The sequence below is a fragment of the Eriocheir sinensis genome, chromosome 11 (genome assembly GCF_024679095.1).
Source record: "Eriocheir sinensis breed Jianghai 21 chromosome 11, ASM2467909v1, whole genome shotgun sequence".
Taxonomy (NCBI): domain Eukaryota; kingdom Metazoa; phylum Arthropoda; class Malacostraca; order Decapoda; family Varunidae; genus Eriocheir; species Eriocheir sinensis.
This window is the reverse complement of record NC_066519.1, coordinates 2,203,303-2,225,741: the sequence shown is the minus strand read 5'-3', so window position 1 is coordinate 2,225,741 and position 22,439 is coordinate 2,203,303. Positions and strand designations below refer to the sequence as shown.

Genomic DNA, 22,439 nt, shown 5'->3' with positions numbered 1-22,439 from the left:
AGCCTATTGGCTCATTACGAGGTCGCCCGCTTGGGTGATTTAATCTGCTCGACCGCCACTTGGGGCTTGGTGAGCAGATGAAAGCACCTCGATATTGAGGAGCAGATGGAAGCCCTTCGTTATTCAGTTTACTCCCTTGAGCGAAATGACGGTCGATTCTATATTTGAAGGAGTTGATGGTATTCGCATTCACTACTTCTGAGGGAAGATTGTTCCAGTGGCGGATGACTCGGTTTGAAAAGAAACTCCTTCCAATGTCTGTGTTACATCGACTCGACTGAATGGGTAAACCATTATTTCTAGTTCTTGAGTTGGTTTGCAGTTCAAAGAATTTGGAGTAATCGACGTTATTGAACTTTTTTAGATACTTGAAGACTGGAATCATATCCTCAGAGGCGTCTTTTCTCCAATGTAAAGAGATTGAGTCGCTTGAGTCGTTCCTCGTACGGTTGAGCCCTGAAGGTTGGAATCATCTTTGTGGCGCGTCGTTGAATCCTTTCCAGTAGAGCAATGTCCTTTCTGTAATTGGGAGACCAGAACTGCACTGCATACTCGAGGTGCGGTCTTACCATGGAATTATACAAGGATAGCATCACGTCTGGTGTTTTACACTCGAAGTTCCTCGCTATGAACCCGAGCATAATGTTGGCCTTGTTGTATGCTTTTTTACAGTGATTCGCGTGTTTCAGGTCACTACTGATAGTGACTCCAAGATCCTTTTCCTCCTGCATTGCTTGCAGAGGTCTCCCATTCATGATGTATGTGTGGTTACTATTTCTGGACCCAATGTGCATGACTTTGCATTTGTCAACATTAAAAGACATTTGCCATTTTTCCGACCATTCGATAATGTGATTGAGGTCTTTCTGAATGATTTCGCAGTCGGTCTTTGTGAGGGCATCTCCACCCACCTTGGTGTCATCTGCAAATTTCGATATTGTGGATTTCAGTCCTGATTCTAGGTCATTGATATATATGATAAAGAGGATGGGCCCCAGCACTGACCCTTGAGGCACTCCACTAGTGACTGGTAGCCAATCGGAAGGCTGTCCGTTGAGTAGTACTCGTTGTTTTCTGTCGGTGAGCCAATCTCTTATCCACGCGATCAGATTGGCTCCAATGCCCGCCGAGTGCAGTTTCTTAAGGAGTCGCTCGTGCGGTACCTTGTCGAAGGCTTTCTGAAAGTCCAGGTATATAACATCACTGGGGATGTGGGCATCCCAGTTCTTATATATACCTTGGAAGAAGTCTAATAAATTCGTTAGGCAGGAGCGCTTGTTTTTGAAGCCATGCTGGGTGTCGGAGATTATATTATTGTTTTCTAGAAACTTAACAAGTTTATCTCTAATAATCTTTTCGAGTATTTTTCCTGCCACTGATGTCAAACTTATGGGCCTGTAGTTTAATGCAACGCTTTTTTCTCCTTTTTTGAAAATCGGTGTTACGTTCGCCATCTTCCAGTCTTCCGGGACCTTGTTTAGTTGGACTGACCGGTTGAATATGTTAGTGAGTGGTTGAAGTATTTGTTGTTTAAGCTCTTTTAATAACCGGGACAAACTGTCGGGTCCTGTTGACTTGTTCGTGTCGAGTTTGTCCAAGTACTTTTTTACTTCTTGGTCGTGATATTGTGTCAATTTCCAGCGGCGTGATCTCACTCAAGGGTCAGGACCCTCGGAATGGTTCGATGTCCTCGACTGTGAATACGGATGCGAAGTTACTGTTGAGGATTCTGGCCATCTGTTTACTGTCCTGAGTTGCAGATCCAGTCTCGTCTGTCAGGGGACCAATATTGGATTTTACTTTCTTCTTCGATCTTATGTACGTGAAGAATTTCTTGGAGTTAGTTTTGATTTCACGTTATTTGCTTTTCATAGTTGTGCTTGCTACTCCGAATAAGGCTGCCATAAGCTCTGAGGTTGTTGTGGTACTGTGTGCTGGCTTCGGCCGTAGCATTCTCTTTCATCAAATTATAATTCCTTTTTTTAGGTTTACTGCCCTTTTATTTCTCTGGTCATCCACTGTGGATCTGGCCCCATTTACTCACCTGGATTTCTGTAGGCACTGTAGCCTTCTCTACTTGCAACAGCTTATCTTTGAAGACGCTCCACGCGTTGTCGATTGTATTGTCGGTGATGCCAAGTTGGTCCCAGGTCGTAGGGGAAGCAGTGCACGGGCTAAGTTGAAATTTCCTTTGTAATCTGGTATCACTGACGGATTATCTACGAGTTTGTGACATATATTGATATTAAACGGATTAAGTGGTGATCGCACCATTAAGTTTCTCACCAACTGTACAGTCGCGAATGAGGTCGGGTCGCTACTAATACCAGATCCAGCAGATTGTTTTCTCTTGTTGGTTGAGTTACAACTTGAGTGAGGAACAAATCCTCCACCATTTCTAAAAGCCTGTTACCCTCTTGATCTCCAGTCATCAGTCCCCAGTCAATGTTAGGGCAGTTAAAGTCCCCAATTATAATTGCTTCCTTGCTTTGTGTTACAGAGTGAATCTCTTCAGAGGGCAGTGTCATCGGCTGCCTGTTGTTTCGGAGGCCTGTATACGGTTGCAAGTGTTAGTTTCTTGTTATTTGCGGTTATTTCCACATAGACAGAATCGTATTTCTCTGCGTCCTGTTTGTCTATTTTTATGGCAGGGAGTGTACTTTTTACGTAGCAAACTCCTCCTCCTCCTTTCTCGTGCTTTCGACTGTTGTGGAAGCTTTGCACCCAAGGGAATGACATTTCGGATTCTAGATGTGTAGAGTTGGCCCAAGTCTCTGTGATGGCTACCACATCTGGTTTCTCTGTTGCAATATACGCCCTAATTTCGTCCTTTTTGGGCATTAAACTACGTGCATTTGTGTACATGATAGAAATGTGGCCGTGACGAGTTGTACCAGTTCGCTTGTCGGAGGCGTGGTTAGTTACACAGTTTCTTGTGAGTCGCACTGACGCTACGGGTTGGTTGATCAAGGGCTGCCTTTGCCCGTCCTCTACCGCCGTTTTTGAAAGGCTTTTGACAAGCTTTTCACTGCCTCGCCCAGAAGCCTCCCGAGACGCCACCGATCCAACCTCATTCAGATGTAGTCCATCGCTCCAAAACAAGTCTGGGCGCTCAAGGAAGTGGTGCCAGGCGTTTGTAAACGCCCACGCCTTCGTCGTCACAAATTTCCTTCAGACTAGTATTGATGTTGCTCGCTTTGCTGTTGAAGCCGGCGTAAGCGCTGATTCTGGTAGAATTCCAGAAACAATGACGTGAGGGGACTTGGTCTTGTAACGCTGAATGACCTGACGGTATTTTGATAGTAGGGCCTGAGTTTGAGTAGACTGAACGTCATTTGTCCCCGTGAATCAAATAAACTGTGTCTTCCTTCATGAGTTCCGTGACAGCATCGACAGCTGAAGTAATGTCGTCCAGTTTGGCTCGAATACAATAACGCCTCCGTCTCTGTATTCCTGCCGTAGAATTCAAGCATTGACCTCTAACCAGCGAGTCCCCTACAAGTCTAACAGATGTTTTCAGCTTGTCTGTGCCCTGAAACTGTGTCCTGATCTACAGACCACAGCAGGAAGAATGGTCTTGTATGCCTAATGGATGAGTAGTGAGGAGGGAGTGTGGTGGCGACTGGACGTGGAGGAGTTAGGAGTGTTTGTAGTGGAGAGGGACAAGGGGGAGCCAAGGGAAGGTGAGGAAGAGACGGAAGGGTTGACTGCAGGGGAGTAGAGGAGGAGGATGTTGAGGATGTGGAGGAGGGGAGAAATGTATGAGGAGGTGGCAGAGGGCGGAGGAGGAGGAAGGGGCGGAAGGGGTTGACTGGGGAGGAGTACGGGAGGAGGATGTTGAGGATGTGGAGGAGGGGGGAGAAGAAATGCATGAGGAGGAGGAAGAGGCGGAAGGGGTTGGCTGGGGGGGAGTAGAGGAGGAGGATGTTGAGGATGTGGAGGAGGGGAGAAGAAATGTATGAGGAGGCGGCAGAGGCGGAGGAGGAGGAAGAGGCGGAAGGGGTTGGCTGGGAGGAGTAGAGGAGGAGGATGTTGAGGATGTGGAGGAAGGGGCAGAGGTGGAGGAGGAAGAAGGGCGGAAGAGAAGAGTGAGGAGGAGGAAGGGGAGGAGGAAGAGTAGGTCGTGGTGGTGATGGTGGGATGGGTGGGGGAGGGGGCGGGGGTGATGGCGGTGATGGTGGTGGAGGAAGAGGAAGGGGAGGAGGAAGAGTAGGTCGTGGTGGTGATGGTGGGATGGGTGGGGGAGGGGGCGGGGGTGATGGCGGTGCTGGTGGTGGAGGGTGAAGAAGGGGGGGTGTTGGCGGCCTGTGGTGATGAGGTGGAGGAGGGAAGGGAGGAGGCGGGGGAGGGATGAGAAATGGAGGGGGCTGAGGAGCAGGAGGTATGTGATCGAGTCAAAATTTCGGAGAACGAAGAAGAAGAAAAAGAAGAAGAAGAAGAAGAAGAAGAAGGAGGAGTAGGGAGTTGAGGGAATGACGTCATGGTGTCCCAAAGTAACGCATTGGAGCGTTGTAGATCCTCAAGGAGGAGGAGAAGGATGCAGAAGAAGGAAGATTAGAAGAAAGAGGAGGAGAAGGAGGAGGAGGAGGAAGAGGTGGCTGGAGAAGAAGGATGATTAGGAGGAAAAAGAAGAACAGGAGGAGGAGGAAGAGGAGGAGATGGATGAAGAAGAAGGAAAAAGAAGAAGAGGAGGAGGAAGAGGAGGAAGAGGAAAGAAAGGATGAAGAAGAAGAAGAAGGAAGATTAGAAGGAAAAAGAAGATGAGGAGGAGGAGGAAGAGAAGGAGGATGAGGAGGGAAAATTAGAAGGAGAAAGAAAAAGAGGAGGAAGAGGAAGAAGAGGAAAAGGATGCAGAAGGAAGATTAGAAGGAGAAAGAAGAAGAAGAGGGAAGAAGAGGAGGAGGAGGAGAAAGAAGAGGAAGGAGGAGGAAGACCAGGAAGAGGAAACAGCAACCCCTTTGTCGCTGCTCCCCAGAAGACACAAAAACACCTTGCCCAGCATTATAAGACTCTCTGGCTTCATACATCAGCTATATCTAAAAGCCAAAGAGGGGGTCAGTCTGGTTCTAATGAGTGTTTCTTCAGGTTCACGGTACAGAGGAAGGGTCAAACTACCACCAGGGTCATACAACTACTCCTGTAAATGCCCACAAGTCCTATGAAAGCCTTGTCAAATATGTGTTCTTGGGCGGCGGAATGTCTGCCTGCTTGACTCTCCACACCAAAACCCGTCCAAAAATTCCACCCACTCACCATGCTGCTCCACCAAGTGCCACCGCTCCACCAGGTCCTGCGTGAAGAGGAACACCTTCTCCACCAGCACCTCCACCACTGGCAGCGACGCCCGCTTCCCTCCCCCAGAACCACGTGGAGGCACTGTGGGTGGCAGTAATCCCATGCTGCAGTGGAGGTACCCGTGTCCCTCTCTGGCAGGTCCTCGGCACTCTTGGCACTCTTCTCCTCGTCCTCGATCATCCTGAGTGCCTCCAGAAGGTCCTTGGATGGCTGGGCGCGCAATAGTGGCACCGTTTTGTCCCTGGCGGCAAAGCGCGACCGCATGATGAAGGTTGTGACGGCCCCGGCGCGGTAGCTGGGCAGGTCGGCGGTGCAGGATGAGTCGGTGTAGGCCGGGGTGACCTGCGGCTGTGGGGGGTGAGGTGGGCTGTCCTGTTTGGCTGTGGCTGCTGAGGTGGCTGTGTCCTTAAGGGGGTCATCTGCTGCCTGGGAATATGGTATAGGTTAGGTTGGGTTAGGTTAGGTTAGGTTTGGTTAGGTTAGGTTTGGTTAGGCTAGGTTAGGGTTTTGTTTGGTTAGGTTAAGTTAGAGTTAGGTTTGGCTAGGTTATTAGGTTTGTTTGGTTAGATTGATTTTGGTTAGGTTAAGTTTGGTTGAGTTAAATTAGGGTTTTGGTTTGGTTTGGGTTAGGTTAAAGCTAAGTTTGGTTAGGTTAGATTTGGTTAGTTAGGTTGGGGTTTTGTTTGGTTGGGATTAGGTTAGGTTGGTTGGGTTTGGTTGGTTGGGTTGGGGTTTTTGCTTGCTAGGTTAAGTTTGGTTCGGCTTGGTTGGGTTCTGGGTTTGGGGTTTAAGTTGGAGGTTAGGCTAAGTTTGGTTAGGTTAGGCTTGGTTAGGTTAGTTGGGGGTTTGTTTGGTTAGGTTTGTTGGGATTAGGGTTTGGTTCGTTAGGTTTGGTTGTGGTTAGGCTAAGTTAGGTTAAGTTAGGTTTGGTTAGGATTTTGTTTGGTTAGGTTAGGTTATGGTTTGGTTTGGTTAGGTTAGGTTTGGTTAGGTTAGGTTAAGTTAAGTTTGGTTTGGTTAGGTTAGGTTTGGTTAGGTTAGGTTAAGTTAAGTTTGGTTAGGTTAGGTTAGGTTTGGTTAGGTCAGAAATATAGTATAGCAAATATAGTATAACAAAGCCATTTATAGCGTAGCAAAGGCAATTATAGCGAAGCAAAGGTTATTATAGTGTAGCAGAAGTAATTATTGTGTAGCATATGAAATTTAGAAAGCAAATATAGCACAACAAATATAGCACAACAAATATAGAAGAGCAAATGTAGAAGAGCAAATATAGAAGAGCAAATATAGAAGAGCAAATATAGAAGAGCAAATATAGAAGAGCAAATATAGAAGAGCAAATATAGCACAACAAATATAGAAGGAACCCAGGTATAGAAGACAAATGTGGAAGAGCAATGTAGAAGAGCAAATATGGCACAAATATAGCACAACAAATATAGAAGAGCAAATATAGAAGAGCAAATATAGAAGAGCAACATAGATGTGAGAAGAGCAAATATAGAAGAGCAAATATAAGAGACATAGATATAGAAGAGCAAATGTAGAAGAGCAAATGTGGGAAGACAAATATAGCACAACAAATATAGCACAACAAATATAGCACAACAAATATAGAAGAGCAAATATAGAAGAGCAAATATAGAAGAGCAAATATAGAAGAGCAAATATAGCACAACAAATATAGCACAACAAATATAGAAGAGCAAATATAGAAGAGCAAATATAGAAGAGCAAATATAGAAGAGCAAATATAGAAGAGCAAATATAGAAGAGCAAATATAGCACAACAAATATAGCACAACAAATATAGAAGAGCAAATATAGAAGAGCAAATATAGAAGAGCAAATATAGAAGAGCAAATGTAGAAGAGCAAATATAGAAGAGCAAATATAACAACAAATGCAAGAGCAAAATATAGTCAACAAATATAGAAGAGCAAATATAGAAGAGCAAATATAGAAGAGCAAATATAGAAGAGCAAATGTAGAAGAGCAAATATAGAAGAGCAAATATAGAAGAGCAAATATAGCACAACAAATATAGCACAACAAATATAGAAGAGCAAATATAGAAGAGCAAATATAGAAGAGCAAATGTAGAAGAGCAAATATAGAAGAGCAAATATAGAAGAGCAAATATAGAAGAGCAAATATAGAAGAGCAAATATAGAAGAGCAAATGTAGAAGAGCAAATATAGCACAACAAATATAGCACAACAAATATAGCACAACAAATATAGAAGAGCAAATATAGAAGAGCAAATATAGAAGAGCAAATGTAGAAGAGCAAATATAGCACAACAAATATAGAAGAGCAAATATAGAAGAGCAAATATAGAAGAGCAAATATAGAAGAGCAAATATAGCACAACAAATATAGAAGAGCAAATATAGCACAACAAATATAGAAGAGCAAATGTAGAAGAGCAAATATAGAAGAGCAAATATAGAAGAGCAACAGCAACAAATATACCGTGCGCCCAACATAGCACAAATATAGAAGAGCAAATATAGAAGAGCAAATATAGAAGAGCAAATGTAGAAGAGTTAAATATAGAAGAGCAAATATAGAAGATAACATAGCACAACAAATATAGAGATAAATAGGAGCAAATATAGAAGAGCAAATGTAGAAAAACCGACAATGTAGAAGAGCAAATATAGAAGAGCAAATATAGAAGAGCAAATATAGGCTAACAAATATAGAAGAGCAAGATATAGCAACAAATATAGAAGAGCAAATATAGAAGAGCAAATATAGTACGACAAATATAGAAGAGCAAATATAGCGCAGCAAATATAAGGGTAAATCTAGAAGAGCAAATAAGCACAACAAATATATAACAACAGATGTAGAAGAGCAAATATAGAAGAGCAAATGCAGAAGAGCAAATATAGAAGAGCAAATATAGAAGAGCCAACAGGCCTAGAAGAGCAAATGTAGAAGAGCCAGGTATGGCAGTCAATGGAAATATAGATGTGCAAATGTAGAAGAGCAAATATAGAAGAGCAAATGTAGAAGAGCAAATATGGCACAACAAATATAGAAGAGCAAATGAAAGAGCAAATGTAGAAGAGCAAATGTAGAAGAGCAATATAGCACAACAAATATAGAGAACAAATGTAGAAGAGCAAAATAGAAGAGCAAATGCAGAAGAGCAAATATAGCACAACAAATATAGAAGAGCAAATGTAGAAGAGCAAATATAGAAGAGCAAATGTAGAGAAGGAAGTAATGTAACAACAAATATAGAAGAGAAAATGTAGAAGAGAAAATATAGAAGAGCAAATTTAGAAGAGCAAATATATAACAAAAAATATAGAAGAGCAAATGTAGAAGAGCAAATATAGAAGAGCAAATGTAGAAGAGCAAATATAGCACAACAAATATAGAAGAGCAAATGTAGAAGAGCAAATATAGAAGAGCAAATGTAGAAGAGCAAATATAGCACAACAAATATAGAAGAGCAAATGTAGAAGAGCAAATATAGAAGAGCAAATGTAGAAAGACAAATATAGCACAACAAATATAGAAGAGCAAATATAGAAGAGCAAAGATGAATATAGAGAGCAACATGAAGCAAGCAAATACAACAAATATAGAAGAGCAAAATATAGAAGAGCAAATATAGAAGAGCAAATGTAGAAGAGCAAATGTGAGCAAACAAGCATAGAAGAGCAAATAGAAGAGCAACATAGAAGAGCAAATGTCTAAATAAGAGCAAATGTAGAAGAGCAAATGAAGAAGAAGCAAATGAAGAACAGAAGAGCAAATATAGAAGAGCAAATATAGAAGAGCAAATGTAGAAGAGCAAATGTAGAAGAGCAAATGTAGAAGAGCAAATATAGAAGAGCAAATGTAGAAGAGCAAATGTAGAAGAGCAAATATAGAAGAGCAAATATAGAAGAGCAAATGTAGAAGAGCAAATATAGAAGAGCAAATATAGGAACAAATATAGAAGAACAAATATAGAAAATAGAAGAGCAAATATAGAAGAGCAAATATAGAAGAGCAAATGTAGAGGAGCAAATAGGTGTAGAAGAGCAAGGTATAGAAGAGCAACAGAAGAGCAATGTGAAGAGCAAATGTAGAAGAGCAAATGGAGAAGAGCAAATGAGAGGAAGCACCAAATGTGAGAAGAGCAAATGGAGAAGAGCAAATGTAGGAGAGCAATGTAGAAGAGCAAAATGAAGAGCAAATGGGAAGAGCAAATGTAGAAGAGCAATGTAGAAGAGCAAATGTAGAAGAGCAAATGTAGAAGAGCAAATATGAAGAGCAATAGAAGAGGAATGTAGAAGAGCAAATATAGAAGAGTAAATGTAGAAGAGCAAATAGAAGAGCAAATGTAGAAGAGCAAATGGATAGATAGAGCCAGATGTAGAAGAGAATAGAAGGAACTAGAAGAGCAAATATAGAAGAGCAAATATAGAAGAGCAAATATAGAAGAGCAAATATAGAAGAGTAAATGTAGAAGAGCAAATATAGAAGAGCAAATGTAGAAGAGCAAATGTAGAAGAGCAAATATAGAAGAGCAAATATAGAAGAGCAAATATAGAAGAGCAAATATAGAAGAGCAGTGTGGAGATGAAGAGCAATATAGAAAACAAATATAGAACAACAACATAGAAGAGCAAAATATAGAAGAGCAACAGAGAGCAAATTTAGAAGAGCAAATATAGAAGATCAAATATAGAAGAGCAAATATAGAAGAGCAAATATAGAAGAGCAAATATAGAAGAGTAAATGTAGAAGAGTAAATGTAGAAGAGCAAATATAGAAGAGTAAATGTAGAAGAGTAAATGTAGAAGAGCAAATATAGAAGAGTAAATGTAGAAGAGTAAATGTAGAAGAGCAAATATAGAAGAGTAAATGTAGAAGAGTAAATGTAGAAGAGCAAATATAGAAGAGCAAATATAGAAGAGCAAATATAGCATAGCATATATAGCATAGGAAATATAGCATAGGAAATATAGCCTAGCAAAAATAGCCTAGTAAATACAGTCTAGCAAACACGAACACAACATGAGAAAGCCAACACCCACGGGCCCTGTCTCTGTTCTGGGTGCTGTGGCCGTGTCCTTGAGGGGTCTTCATGGCCTGTTGGGGGCGTGGTACTCTGGGGCTGGCTCACAGAGGTTTTGGGGTCTTGAGTCTCCCTGTGAGTGTTGGAGACCACTGTTGTGGTCTCCATTTCCGCGAGCGTGGGAGTGGTCCAATCCAGCGGCTGGTGTAGTCTTCCGTCTTCAAGGGTTGTGTTGGTCCGCCCAGCGCAATGTAATCTGTGAGTGGTGGTGGTGGTGGTGTTTCCTGCCTGCTTGTTCATGTCCTGCAGGGTGAAGGAGGCCTGAGGGGCCCCTGCAGGCTGTCTCCCTGCTGCTGCTGCCTTGTTCATGGCCTGTGGGGCCTCCGGCAAGGCTGCCTGCTGGGCTGTGTGTGTGTGTGTCCTGCCTGTGTGGTGAGGCGGCCTGGGCTGGGTGTGTGGGGGAGGCACTGCTGAGGGGAGGTGGGGTGTCCCTGCCCCAGGTGTGTCCCCCAGGCGTGCCGGGGAGGCTGTGGCTGAGGCTGGCCTCCCTCGCGATGTCCTCCAGCACACACTCTGGGCTGGGAGCCCAGTGGGCGGCCTCACTCCAGGGCGGCGGCTCCTGCCCCTCGTAGCCTGGTGGGCCAGGGGCTGCGGGCGGGGGTGGCGGGCAGTGTCTGCACTGCACTGTCCTGCAGGAGGCGCAGGGGTGTCCGCCTGGTCCTCGCCGGCCTGCAGGTCCTCGCCGGGCCGCAGGTCCTGGCCAGGCCGCAGGTCCTCACGGCTGGACAGCTGCAGCAGCAGGTGGTGGTTCTGCTGCAGCAGCGTCCGCCACTCAGTGTCCCACAGCGGCTGCTGGTGCTGCTGGTGGTGATGGTGGTGGTGGCGGCCGGGCGGGGTGGTGGCGACCATCAGCATATCCTGTGCCCAGGCTCATCACCGTGCCCTCGGAGTCCTCGTTGGAGGTTGTGTCTGTGGCGGGGGGGCGGAGGAGGCTGCCACCCACCCCCCAGTAGCCGCCCCCCTCACCTGGGGCCGAGGGGCAGCCCTCATAGTCCCCGTCCCCCCCGGCCAGCAGCCGCGGCTCAGAGTCGCTGCTGCTGGGGAGTGCCTGGTCTCCCCAGGCTGCTGCATGAGGTGTAGGTGGCCCCAAAGAAAGCGTCCCAGGCCATCCTTGCTGAAGGTGTCCCCCAAAGCGGCCTGGCCTGGCCACACCCTCCTGGGCCCTCCTCAGGTCCAGGCACACCACAGTGTGAGGTGGAGCCAAGCCTGCCGCTGCCAGCGCGTGCCCCTTGGCACCCCTTGCTGTGTGCGCCGCCGGGCCGCCGCCACGCCACTGCCTCCTTGTCCGGCGCACTATGTGCCAGCCTGTGTGACAGGAACTGTGAGGAGAGGAGAGGAGAGGCCCTGAAGGTATTGAGCAGTGAGGCGGCCACACAGCCTGCAGGTCCTCAGGGCTGGTGACACCCACCTCCTATGGTGGTTCCAGCAGCATTGTCATGTATCATATCATGTGCCTGAAACACTTATTTTCTAGACTCATGGAAGTAAATATGTGTCTGCTATCTTCCAGAAATCAGTAAAAAATGATAAAATACTACATACGTGACTGTACTCACCATGAGGAAAATCTGGAGCCATACTACAGCATAAACAAATCATTGTAAAAGCTGGAATGTGATTGGCCAAGCATCCACCATGTGAAACAAAAGGCCAATGATAGGGCTTGATGTATGCCGATTGCCTCTTCAAACATAAACAAACTGTGGTTCTTGTCTTTTAACCCTTTCATTGCTAAACCCTTGCAGCAGGCGTTAGGGCGATTTGCTGGTGGCACTAAACGCTCGCTGCGACCTCCACCCGCCCTCAAATCTCCCGCATATGAGAGTGTTCCAACACTAATTCTCACAACACAGGATTGCCAGTTGAGTGTGTTCTTCACTAAATTTGGTGGAAAATCATATCAGCCCAGCGCGGCAAATCTACGGACGAGTAACTGGTGGATGATCTTGCCCAATATAGCGGCATTTTTGCATAGCTTCACCTATCACCGACTGATTCTTTGACCAAATAGTTGTAAATATTGTGGTTGGCAATACTCCCTTGCCAGAATCTGAAGAAAAGATATCCGCAGTTCCCTCAATATGGCTGATCATCCCGCACGCACCGATGTAAGTGATAACATTCAACACTCCCTGAACGTGCATGTATTTTCGCAAGAGAGGCATACATAACCGACTCCTATAGATCTGGACCTCCTCTTTCCAATGGTGTTTTTGGTTTTTAGCTGTGATGAATAGTTTTTGAGATGCAAGAGGTTAAAAGAGACCCCCATTGGGCTGCCCGACTAAGCCTGAGGGGATAGTCGATCCACACCGCGCAAGGAAAGGGGGTTAAAATGAGCACGATATTTCAAGAGCCTAAAGAGTCTTACGTAAAAGCCACCATCGTGCCTGACGGAGTCTAAGGGTTAAGGGTTGTTACTAATGGAAGGTTATTTAAGGCAGTATCTTCAGACATGGCAGCCAACAACTTGAACCATAAATCAACAAGGAAAGACCTCACTTTGTTGTATAGAAAGTCTCATGAGTAACGAATCATGTAAATTTTCTGAGGCAAGACTCATAGTAACTGTATGGGGTTTGTTAGGTTGGGTTAGGTTAAGTTTAGGGCATCTTCAAACACATGATAGCTAGCACCTTGTACCATAAATCAACAAGGAAGGACCTCTACTTTGTTGTATTGAAAGTCCATGAAATGCTTGAATCATGTATGAATTTTCTGAGGCAAGACTCTATAGTAACTGTGTATGGGGTTTGTTAGGTTAGGTTAGGTTAAGGTTTAGGGGCATCTTCAAACACATGATAGCCAGCACCTTGTACCATAAATCAACAAGGAAGGACCTCACTTTGTTATATTGAAAGTCTCTTGAGTAAGGAAGCATAAATGAATTTTCTGATGAGGTCAATTTTGGGTGGACTTTCATTTCTTTATCTTTCTTTGCCCTTGAGGAGTCTTCTTTGCTGTTAAAAATACTACAGCAAAGTCAGTGGCAAACCTGTCTGCGGCGCGGCTGTGTGGGCGGATGGACGTGGCTGGACACAACACGCACCGACCCCCGGCTGACTGGCTGGTGACGGGCGTGATGTAAACCGACCGTATCTGTGGGGCAGGATGTATTCCTAAACACTTTTGCCTCCTGCATCAACTATTTCCAAAGGCCACTAAAGAGATGAGCCAGGTCCTAATAGTGTTTTTTCATGCCAACACTACAGAGAGTAAACACAATTAAAATATGATGAGCGTATGAGCGAAATTGTGTAAAATAAACCATGGTAGAGCGAGGAGACGTACACACTTTTTCTCCCTTATCCTGCCTCCTGTACATATTTTGTTTTTATAATAAAGGGTAAGAAAACATATCTGTACGGAAAGAGAAAGTTTGAGTTTGAGTGGAATTGTGTAAAATAAACCATCGTAGAGCGGGGAGACGTACACATTCTCTCCCCCTCATCTTGCCTCCTGCACTTAGTTTTTCATGGTGTAGGGTTAGAAAATACCATATTTGACGTCTTATAAGACGCACTTTTTTTCCAAAAAAATGTCCTTGAAAATCACCTTGCGTCTTATAAGGTCAAGGTTCAGCTCTGGGTCACTGGCTAATGAAGTTTTAGTGCAGCAACGGCACTTAGATTAAACAGCAAACCTCTCCGCACATGTAAACAAGGTTGTGATCACTTTTACAGCAACAACGGCAACTCTTTTCTAAAGTAACGATGTATAACAACAGTACTCACCACTACTTCATGTGAAATGACACCAGTCAGGGAGAAAATTAAGTGACTTATTGCTTGTACATAAGCAAACTAGTGGACACTTCCCTATATTTTAAAATGATAACTATATTTATCATGTAGAATAATAACAAAGAAACATGACGCGCAAACTTTATACACGTTACCGCTCTGAATGTCGCTGTCTCCGCCATGTTTGTTACGTCTCAAAGCAGTACCCTTGAGTCTCTAAGCAGGACCAATTCTGGCAGGTCCCAGCAAATATTAAGGGTTGTAAGTGTAAAGTACCTATTGGGATTTGATAAGGATGTGAGTACATGTTACACTTTAATAACGGCCTGGTGGTGGGGAGGCCCACGGGTGTCAGGCCAAAAATCTTCACCTGACACTCAGGTTTCGAACCCGTTTATTATATTTTTTTTCAAATGCCTGCCCAATTAGGTGCGTGCTATAAGCCATCGCCTTATAAGCCATCAAATACAGTACATTTGTACAGAAGAAGAGAGTCTGAGTATGAGCAAAATCGTGTAAAATAAACCATCGTAGAGCGGGCGGGAGACAAACACGTTTTCTTCCCCCTTATCCTGCCTCCTGAATCTATTTTTCAGCACAGTGTATTAAATATATCTGTAAATAAAAATAAAGTCTGTTATGTCGCTTCCCAAAAAACATGCAAAATATAATCAAATGACAAAAGCCACTCAATCCACTTTCCCTCCACCCCTAAGATTGAGGTCACAGGCGTCAAGCGGTCACGGTCGGCAGGCGTGCGTGTGGCCGCCAGCCGCGCCCGCCGCTGGCCAGCTCAGGCGTGGGCGGGTGTGGCAGTGTGGCTGGCGGGGCCGAGGAGGGCGGCCAGTGTGTGCTTGGGCTGTGGGTGTCTGAGGAGGCCGGGCCGAGCCTATCCTGCCGCCTCACGCCGCCTGGCCGACACCACCACCTGAGGAGCTATTGACCACACCCAGGGCAGCCCACGCTGGGCTGAGGCCACGCCCCTCCAACATGGCCACACTGCTGTGGGAAGGCAAGGTCAGGGTGTCACTTCTAAGCTGTTCCTGCCTGCCCCTCACCTCACTGATGCTCGGACCAACATGATTACACTAACATTTCATTATATCCTTTCTCTCTCCTTCTTTGCATTCTTTCCTTCTCTCCCTCTTTTCATTCTTTTACTTTTCTTCCTAACTTCACTTTTTTCCTGATTTTCTTTCAATATATAGTTTATTTCCTTCCTTTCCCTCATTCATTACTAGCGTTTCTACTTTACATATATTCTCTCTCTCTCAGAAAATTTCCCTGAATAGGTTCAGTTAGGGTAAATCATAGAAAATTATCCTTGTTCTACAAAACTTCTACACTAGGAGAATTCCTTAATTCCAGATGGTCATATTTTACTTACTTTGCCTTGACCTCAAAGAAAACTGCTCCCCACCACGCCCCAAAGTTTGCTGTGCACTGGGAAAAAAGGAGGTTGAGAGCAGGTCTGTTGAAGTAAATCTACCAAATATTTGCCATTTTATCACCTCTCTTAGGCATGGTGTACATAACTCTTTACAGTGGTATATTCCAAGCCTGTTATTGTTGAGCAGCGGTGAAATTAAAACACTCAACACTGGCGGAGTGTGGGGTGGTTGTTGATTGTTGCCTTAGTGATTGTTTGCCTTAGAGATTGTTTACCTTAGTGACAGTACCGAGGCAGGGAGCTAACTACTCCTAAGGGTGCCTCTTCTCTTGGTGGGCGGAGGGTCAAGTCCGTCAAGATGGGTGGCCCACACTGCCTCCTGAAACAGTAACCTTTCCAGGCAGTGGCAAGTACGGGGTCCAGAGCCACTGTACATCCTCGGTACAGTGCCAGGCAGACACACACACACACACCACTTTGTGAGTGCACCGCAGGAGAATATGGCTCTGTGTGCAGGCTCCAAGCTGCCTATGCAGACTTGGGCCTGACAGTTCTGCCACAATTGTTCACCGCCAATATGCAAACAGGCAATGGCTAGCGGCCGTGGCTGTGGTGAGAAAAGTGTTCCTCAAAAAAGATTCCTCAGGGGTTTACTGGAGCCAGACAAAGACACTGAGTGTGGTGAGAAAAGTGTTCATGAAGAAACATTCCTCAGGGGTTTACTGGAGCCAGACAAAGACACTGAGTGTGGTGAGAAAAGTGTTCATAAAGAAAGATTCCTCCCAGAGGAAGTTACTGGAGGCCAATAAAAAGGAACACACTGGCTGAAGGTGAAGACATGCAGGAAAAACACTGTAGCCTGTTATGACCTAAACCTGATATAGATGATGATGATGATCCACAGAAAGTTTGGCATGTGGACAAAGTAATAATAATAATAATAATAATATTTTCAGCATCTTCTTTGCTACAAGCCAACCATGTTCTCCTGTGGTGCACTCTCACAAAATAGATGACAGTGTGTGTCAGCCTAACGCCTTGCAGAAGTGATATAGCCTGGCATACAGAGGATGTATAATACACTGGCACTGTACAGAGGATGTGTAGTGGCTCTGGACCCAGTGCCTGCCATTGCTGGAGAGAGGTTACTGTTCAGGAAGCAGTGTGGAGCCCTGGCCAGCGGATCTGATCCTCCGCCCACCGAGGAGAAGAAGGCACCCTTAGGGTAGTTAGCTCAGAGGCTATCTTGACCAATTTTAGTAACAATACCCCGTCCACTTATTTGGGGGAAGGAAAATTTGGAAAACACTGAAATTTTTTAGATGGTTGTTTGTTTGTATTTTTTTGTGTGGTTTTGTGTTGACCATGAAAAACTATCTCAAGAAGAAATAAAATAGAGCTTTATTTGCAAGGGCTTCCAACTTTTCTTTTCAAAATATCAAGTAGGTCCCCCAATTTCACATCTTGTACATTAGCTCCCTGCCTCTATATACTATCACCAAGAACAGTCACTAAAGTAAACAATCACTAAAAGAAACAATCACTAGGTAAATATCACGAGTGAAGCACTCACTCATTAGTAATCACTGAGGTAAACACTACTGAGTAAGCAATCACTAAAATTAACAATCACTAGGTAAACTATCACTGAAATTACAAAAGCAAGAAAGTCCACTAAGGCCACAAGCTTACTGCTGGGGATGGCAATCACTTACAGAGTAAGCACTCACTGGGGAGTAAACAATCACTAAAATGGCACTCACTGAGAGTAAGCAATCACTAAAATTAAACACTGCTGAGATAAACAATCCTCGGTGAAAGCACTCACTGGGAGTGAAGCAATCACTGGGGAGTGAAACACTCGCAAGGGTAAACAATCACTAAGGTAAACACTCTTTAAGAGTAAACAATCACTAGGGGTAAGCACTCACTGGGAGTAAACAATCACTAAGGTAAACAATCACTAAGGTAAACACTCACTGAAGGTAAACAATCACTAGAGTAAACCTGCTAAATTAGCAATCACCTAAAGTAAACACTCACAAGGAGTGAAACAATCACTAAAAGGTAAACACTCGCAGTGGCGTACTAAAATTAAACACTCACTGGGGAGTAAGCTGTGCTAAAGGTAAACGCCACTGGGTAAGCAATCACTGAAATTAAACTACTCACTGAGGTAAACAAATCACTAAGGTAAACACTCACTGAAATTGAAAGCAATCCACTAAGAGTAAACACTCACCAGAGTAAAACTAATCCTAGTAAACGCTTTACTCACTTAGGTGACAATCACTAAGGTAAACACTCACTGGGGAAACAATACCACCCGCACCCACTCACCACAGCATTCATTGTTAAAATTTCTCCCGCTGCTCAACCATAACAGGCCGGAGATATGTTGTCAGTGAGACATTAGAGATTTAGAGCACAACAAGACATCTCAACAAGGGAACCATTATTGTGGGGTTAGGCAGAGAGCGTGGGAGGAGACATAAGAGCAGATAAAAAACAAATAGACCCAGACTGACTAAAACACAAGATCATCAGGTAGTGCCACTCTCTGACTAGAACTTCCAACATCCAACTGAAATGAACTCAACTGGGGGCAAGGCTGGCTCCCCCACAACGCCCGCCCACATGACCACCCCACATATTGGATAGTTGTTCCCCATTAGCCTTATTTAGATAGTTTATATGGTTGGTGGTATTGAGAATCACTATGCGCCTCCAAATATGATATTACTCCTCCATATTATAGTTAAGGGCAGAAATACATGTCATAACCATAATATGAAGGCGAACAAAGTGAAAAACAGTGATCAAGGTAGTGAAAAGGCATATTATACATACATTTGTTTTGGTGGCAGCAGCGGACATTGGGGAGTGAACAGTGTTGCCGACGATCCGGTTAGCGATGGAACACTAGGTTAGCGATGGTACGTTTAGTTAGTGATTACCCACGCATGTGAGACCAGGTCCACCACACGTGGTTATTTTTTTTTTGAACATGCATCTTTACCTGATACTATACCCGGCCCAAACCTTCACAAAACCCTTTGGGTAAAGGTGCGTGTTCTAAAAAAGAAAATAACCACGCGTCGTCAGAACCAAGTCTCACATCACTAAATATATCGCTAACAAACTGATGAATTGTTAGCAACACTACTCACCCCAATGGCTGCTACCGACACCAAAACAAATGTATGTATAATATGCGCTTTCTACTACCTTAACCACTTTTCTTTACTTTTAAGTTTTTCCGCCTTCATATTATGGTTAAGGGACATGTATTTCGTCCCACCAACTATAATATGGGCAAATAATATCACTGGGCGGCGCGGTAATGATCCTCAATAATTACCACCTACAGTTGAGATGGGTAGTTAGAATAATTAGTATTATATGTTTTCATGCAGCGCCAGGGTCATCGCCGACCTGACGTTGCACTTGTATCAGTTGCTGCCTCACTGCCATCAGTTGAGGACTCACCACCTGTACCAGTACGTTTCTCTTCCCTTCAAAACATCCCGCACCGCGCCTCTCCCTTACGTCCTTGCCTCCCTCCCTCACACCCCGCCCCCACGCCTGCCTGGCACACCTTCACCCCACCTGCCCCACCCCTCTCGCACACCACCCCACGTCTCCCCCCTTACGCCGCCCCCACTCAGCGCCTCCCTCCACCCCCCCGCGCCTCCCCTTACGCACGCCTGCCCTCACCTTGCTGGCGCGTCCCTGGCGTGTCCCAGTGCTCGCGTCACGCCATGTCTTAATTCTTCAATGGTTTGGAAGGTAGGCGTGTTAGAAGCCCATGCCCGCCACTACGCTACAAGCCTCGCGGGCCTCAGGGGTGCTATTTTGTTGATCTGATGATGACGATGACTCACGCGCACAAACAAACAAACAAAAACACACTTTCAACAGGACACTATTTTCTCTTAATCTCTTTTTATGCCCCTATTTTTCCCATTTTAATCTTCTTTTGGTTTCCTTTCTTTCTTTCCTTTTCTCCTTCTTTCTTTCTTTCGATTTCCTTATATGTTTTTCTGTTTTTTTGGTTCTTCTCTCTCTCTCTCTCTCTCTCTCTCTCTCTCTTTCTTTCTTTATTTTACATCTTACACTATTTGTAAATGTGTACATATATGTTGATGAGCGAGCAACAGCCCGCCGCTTTAGGAGTGTCAGGGCCACCCTGGTGGCTGGTCAGGTGCATCACACCCCTACTCCCTACAGGGGGAAGTATAGCTGTGTGCGGTCAGCGTGGAGGAGGGGCGGTCTGCACCACCTCCAGGAGTCGCGGTCTGTCTCTCTCTCTCTCTCTCTCTCTCTCTTTTGACATCTTTCCTATTGCAATTAATTACAAATATGTCGATAGGTAAGGCAACGACCACGCCACTGGGAGACTCTCTCTCTCTCTCAACTTCTAAAGCAGGGTGAGAGAGAGAAGGAAGAGAGAGAGAGAAAGAAGAAGAAGAAGAAGAAAGAAGATTACATAAGTAGACCACACAGACCCCATGTGGTCAGTTTCCTTGGTGGTCTGTCCTTCTTCTAAAATAAATGATTTTACATTAATCAGAAGACTCCCAAAACGTTGCATTTCTACTCTAGTTGGTGATATTAAGTTGAAGGGAAGTGACGGTCGAGAAACTTATTTTTTGAAGGAGTCAATCGTTACACTGGACCACTGATGGTGGAAGCTTATTCCATTCTCGCACTACAACGTTGGAAGAAAAAATTTGGTGCAGATCTGAATTTACTTAATCTCTACATCTGAGGTTTTACGCCATTGTTGTTCCTCGTGCGCAAAAGTGTCATCGATCATAAACAATGTTGATCTGTCTACATTCGTAGAAACCATTAAGTATTTTAAAACATTCGATCAGTTTTTCCTCGGGCGACGTTTCTCAGAGAACATGTTAAAGAGTAGAAAGCCTTTCTTCGCCAGGATTTCATGCGCCAAGGAAGGATCATTTTCGTTGCCCGACGCTGAACACCTTCTAATTTAGCAATATCCTTTGCATGGTGGGATACCAAAACTGTACCGCATATTCCAAAGTTAAGTCTGACTAAACTGTTGTGGGCGGGGAGTATTACATCTTTATTCTTGAATACAAAGAGTTTCTTTTAATGAAGCCCAACATTCTGTTCGCTTTATTTGCTGCATCGATGCAACTTGCTGCTTGAGAATTTGAGGTCTAGCAGCGATTTTGACCCCCAAGTCTTTGACGCATTGAACGCTTTTTTAGGTTAACGCCGCGCATTTCGTATTCGAAACTAATTCTTATTCCTCGTTCCAACGAAGGACCTGGCACTTGTCTACGTTAAAGGGCATCTCCCCATCTATCCGACCAAGCTGAAATTTTGTGCAAATCCTCTTGGAGGCTTTGCACCATCTTAAATCAGTCAGAACCGAGTTACCAATCTTTTGTGTCGTCTGCAAATTTACCTAATGCGGTTATTGGGTCCAACATCCACGTCGTTGATGTGAATAATACGAAAAGAGCACTGGGCCAAGAACCGAGCCCTAGGGACACCACTAGTGACGGAAGCCGCCCACTCAGGTTAAATCCGTCAATCACTACTCTTTGTTGTCTGTTGCTCAACCAATTCGCGATCCATTGGTTTACTTGACCGTCAATACCTATTTGCTTTAATTTGTAAAAGTAATTTATGATCTTGAGGACTTTATCAGCAGCTTTCTGGAAATCAAGATGAGACTACGTCCAGTGATTTGGTTACGTCATAGACAGTGAAGAGGTCGTTATAAAGGTTAATGGGTTTGATGAAGCCGGGATCTTTTGTTTCGGAAGCCATGTGTTGTGAGTCCCCAATCAATGGCGGCTTTCAAGGTAACTCCTACAATTTTGTCTCCTAATTGTGCCCCTCAAGTAGCTTACCACCTACAACCGAAGTTGAGCTAATGGGCCTGTAATTACCTGAGTACTTTTTGTCTCCTTTCTTGAAAATCCGATTGTCACGTTAGCCTTTTCCAATCTGGAAGGGACGATGCCTTGTCACAAGGACATAATGAATACGATTGTATGAGGGAGGAGAGTATTTAGCTCTTTGTTTCTTCTTTCCAGCAGGTTGGATCCTGCTTTCAGGTCCAGGACTTTTATTTGTTTTGATTTGAGGAGGCTTTAAGGACTTCACTTCAGGTTTTATTTCAAAGTTAGACAATGCATGCTCAGAGTTTACATTAGTACTGGTGTTGGTGGTGGTGGCGGGAGGACTGTTATTATTAAACACCGAGGAAAAGTAATTGTTTAATAGGTTTTGCAAGCGTAAGAACTGTAAGAGGCATGGGGAGGCCTGTAAGTGACAGATATATTTAAATTGACTTTTGCAGTGTTTTCACTGCGCTTCAAATGTTCAACGTTACTGTTTCTTGGTGTTTGTCAGTGGGTTGCAAGTATCTTTTGACAAAAGGGCGACTTTTACCACCCCTCTACGGTTTACCACGATCATTGTTGAAGAATCTGTCATCTATGTTGTGTTTCAGGAACTTAAATCATCTAATTAGTGGTCGATAAATCATCATTTGGTTATAACTTAATTCGTCAAGGAGTTTTCTGTCAGAGCAGACATACGCAGTTCATCAGAAGAAAGCTTGTTTTCTTAGGCTACGGCGCATTGAAACTAAGGACTCTTAAGGTTATCTTGAAGCTTGGTAATAGAGGGTGGTGGTACTGGAGAAGGTTCAATGTTCTACGAGTCTGTTCGCGATTGTATGGTGTCTATTATTTACACGGGTAGGGATGGAAGGGGCGTGGCGAGAACCGTTTTTGTTATGCAGGCGTTGTTGAGCCTTCGAATCTGACTGCCCCGATGGGGGACAGGTGTATACCGTCCCTTTGGAAAAGAGAGAGAGAGAGAGAGGAATATATATACTTCTAATATATGTATATATACTTTCATTAATAATAA

The 22,439-nt window shown here is 44.4% G+C and overlaps 1 protein-coding gene across 1 annotated transcript in view; it reads right to left on the bottom strand.

The window, feature by feature from the left end:
- The window catches only part of LOC126997111 (centrosomal protein of 131 kDa-like), a 36,442-nt gene extending 21,236 nt beyond the window's left edge, over nucleotides 1-15,206 (bottom strand). Inside the window, exons 1-6 of the mRNA XM_050858170.1 lie at nucleotides 15,184-15,206; nucleotides 15,032-15,127; nucleotides 11,326-11,701; nucleotides 10,431-11,240; nucleotides 5,401-5,721; nucleotides 5,254-5,347 (exon numbers count right to left, since the gene is read on the bottom strand). Of these exons, the coding sequence (XP_050714127.1) occupies nucleotides 5,254-5,347; nucleotides 5,401-5,721; nucleotides 10,431-11,240; nucleotides 11,326-11,701; nucleotides 15,032-15,127; nucleotides 15,184-15,206 (1,720 nt within the window). The remainder of the gene's footprint in view (nucleotides 1-5,253; nucleotides 5,348-5,400; nucleotides 5,722-10,430; nucleotides 11,241-11,325; nucleotides 11,702-15,031; nucleotides 15,128-15,183) is intronic.
- Between the last annotated feature and the right edge of the window lie 7,233 nt (nucleotides 15,207-22,439).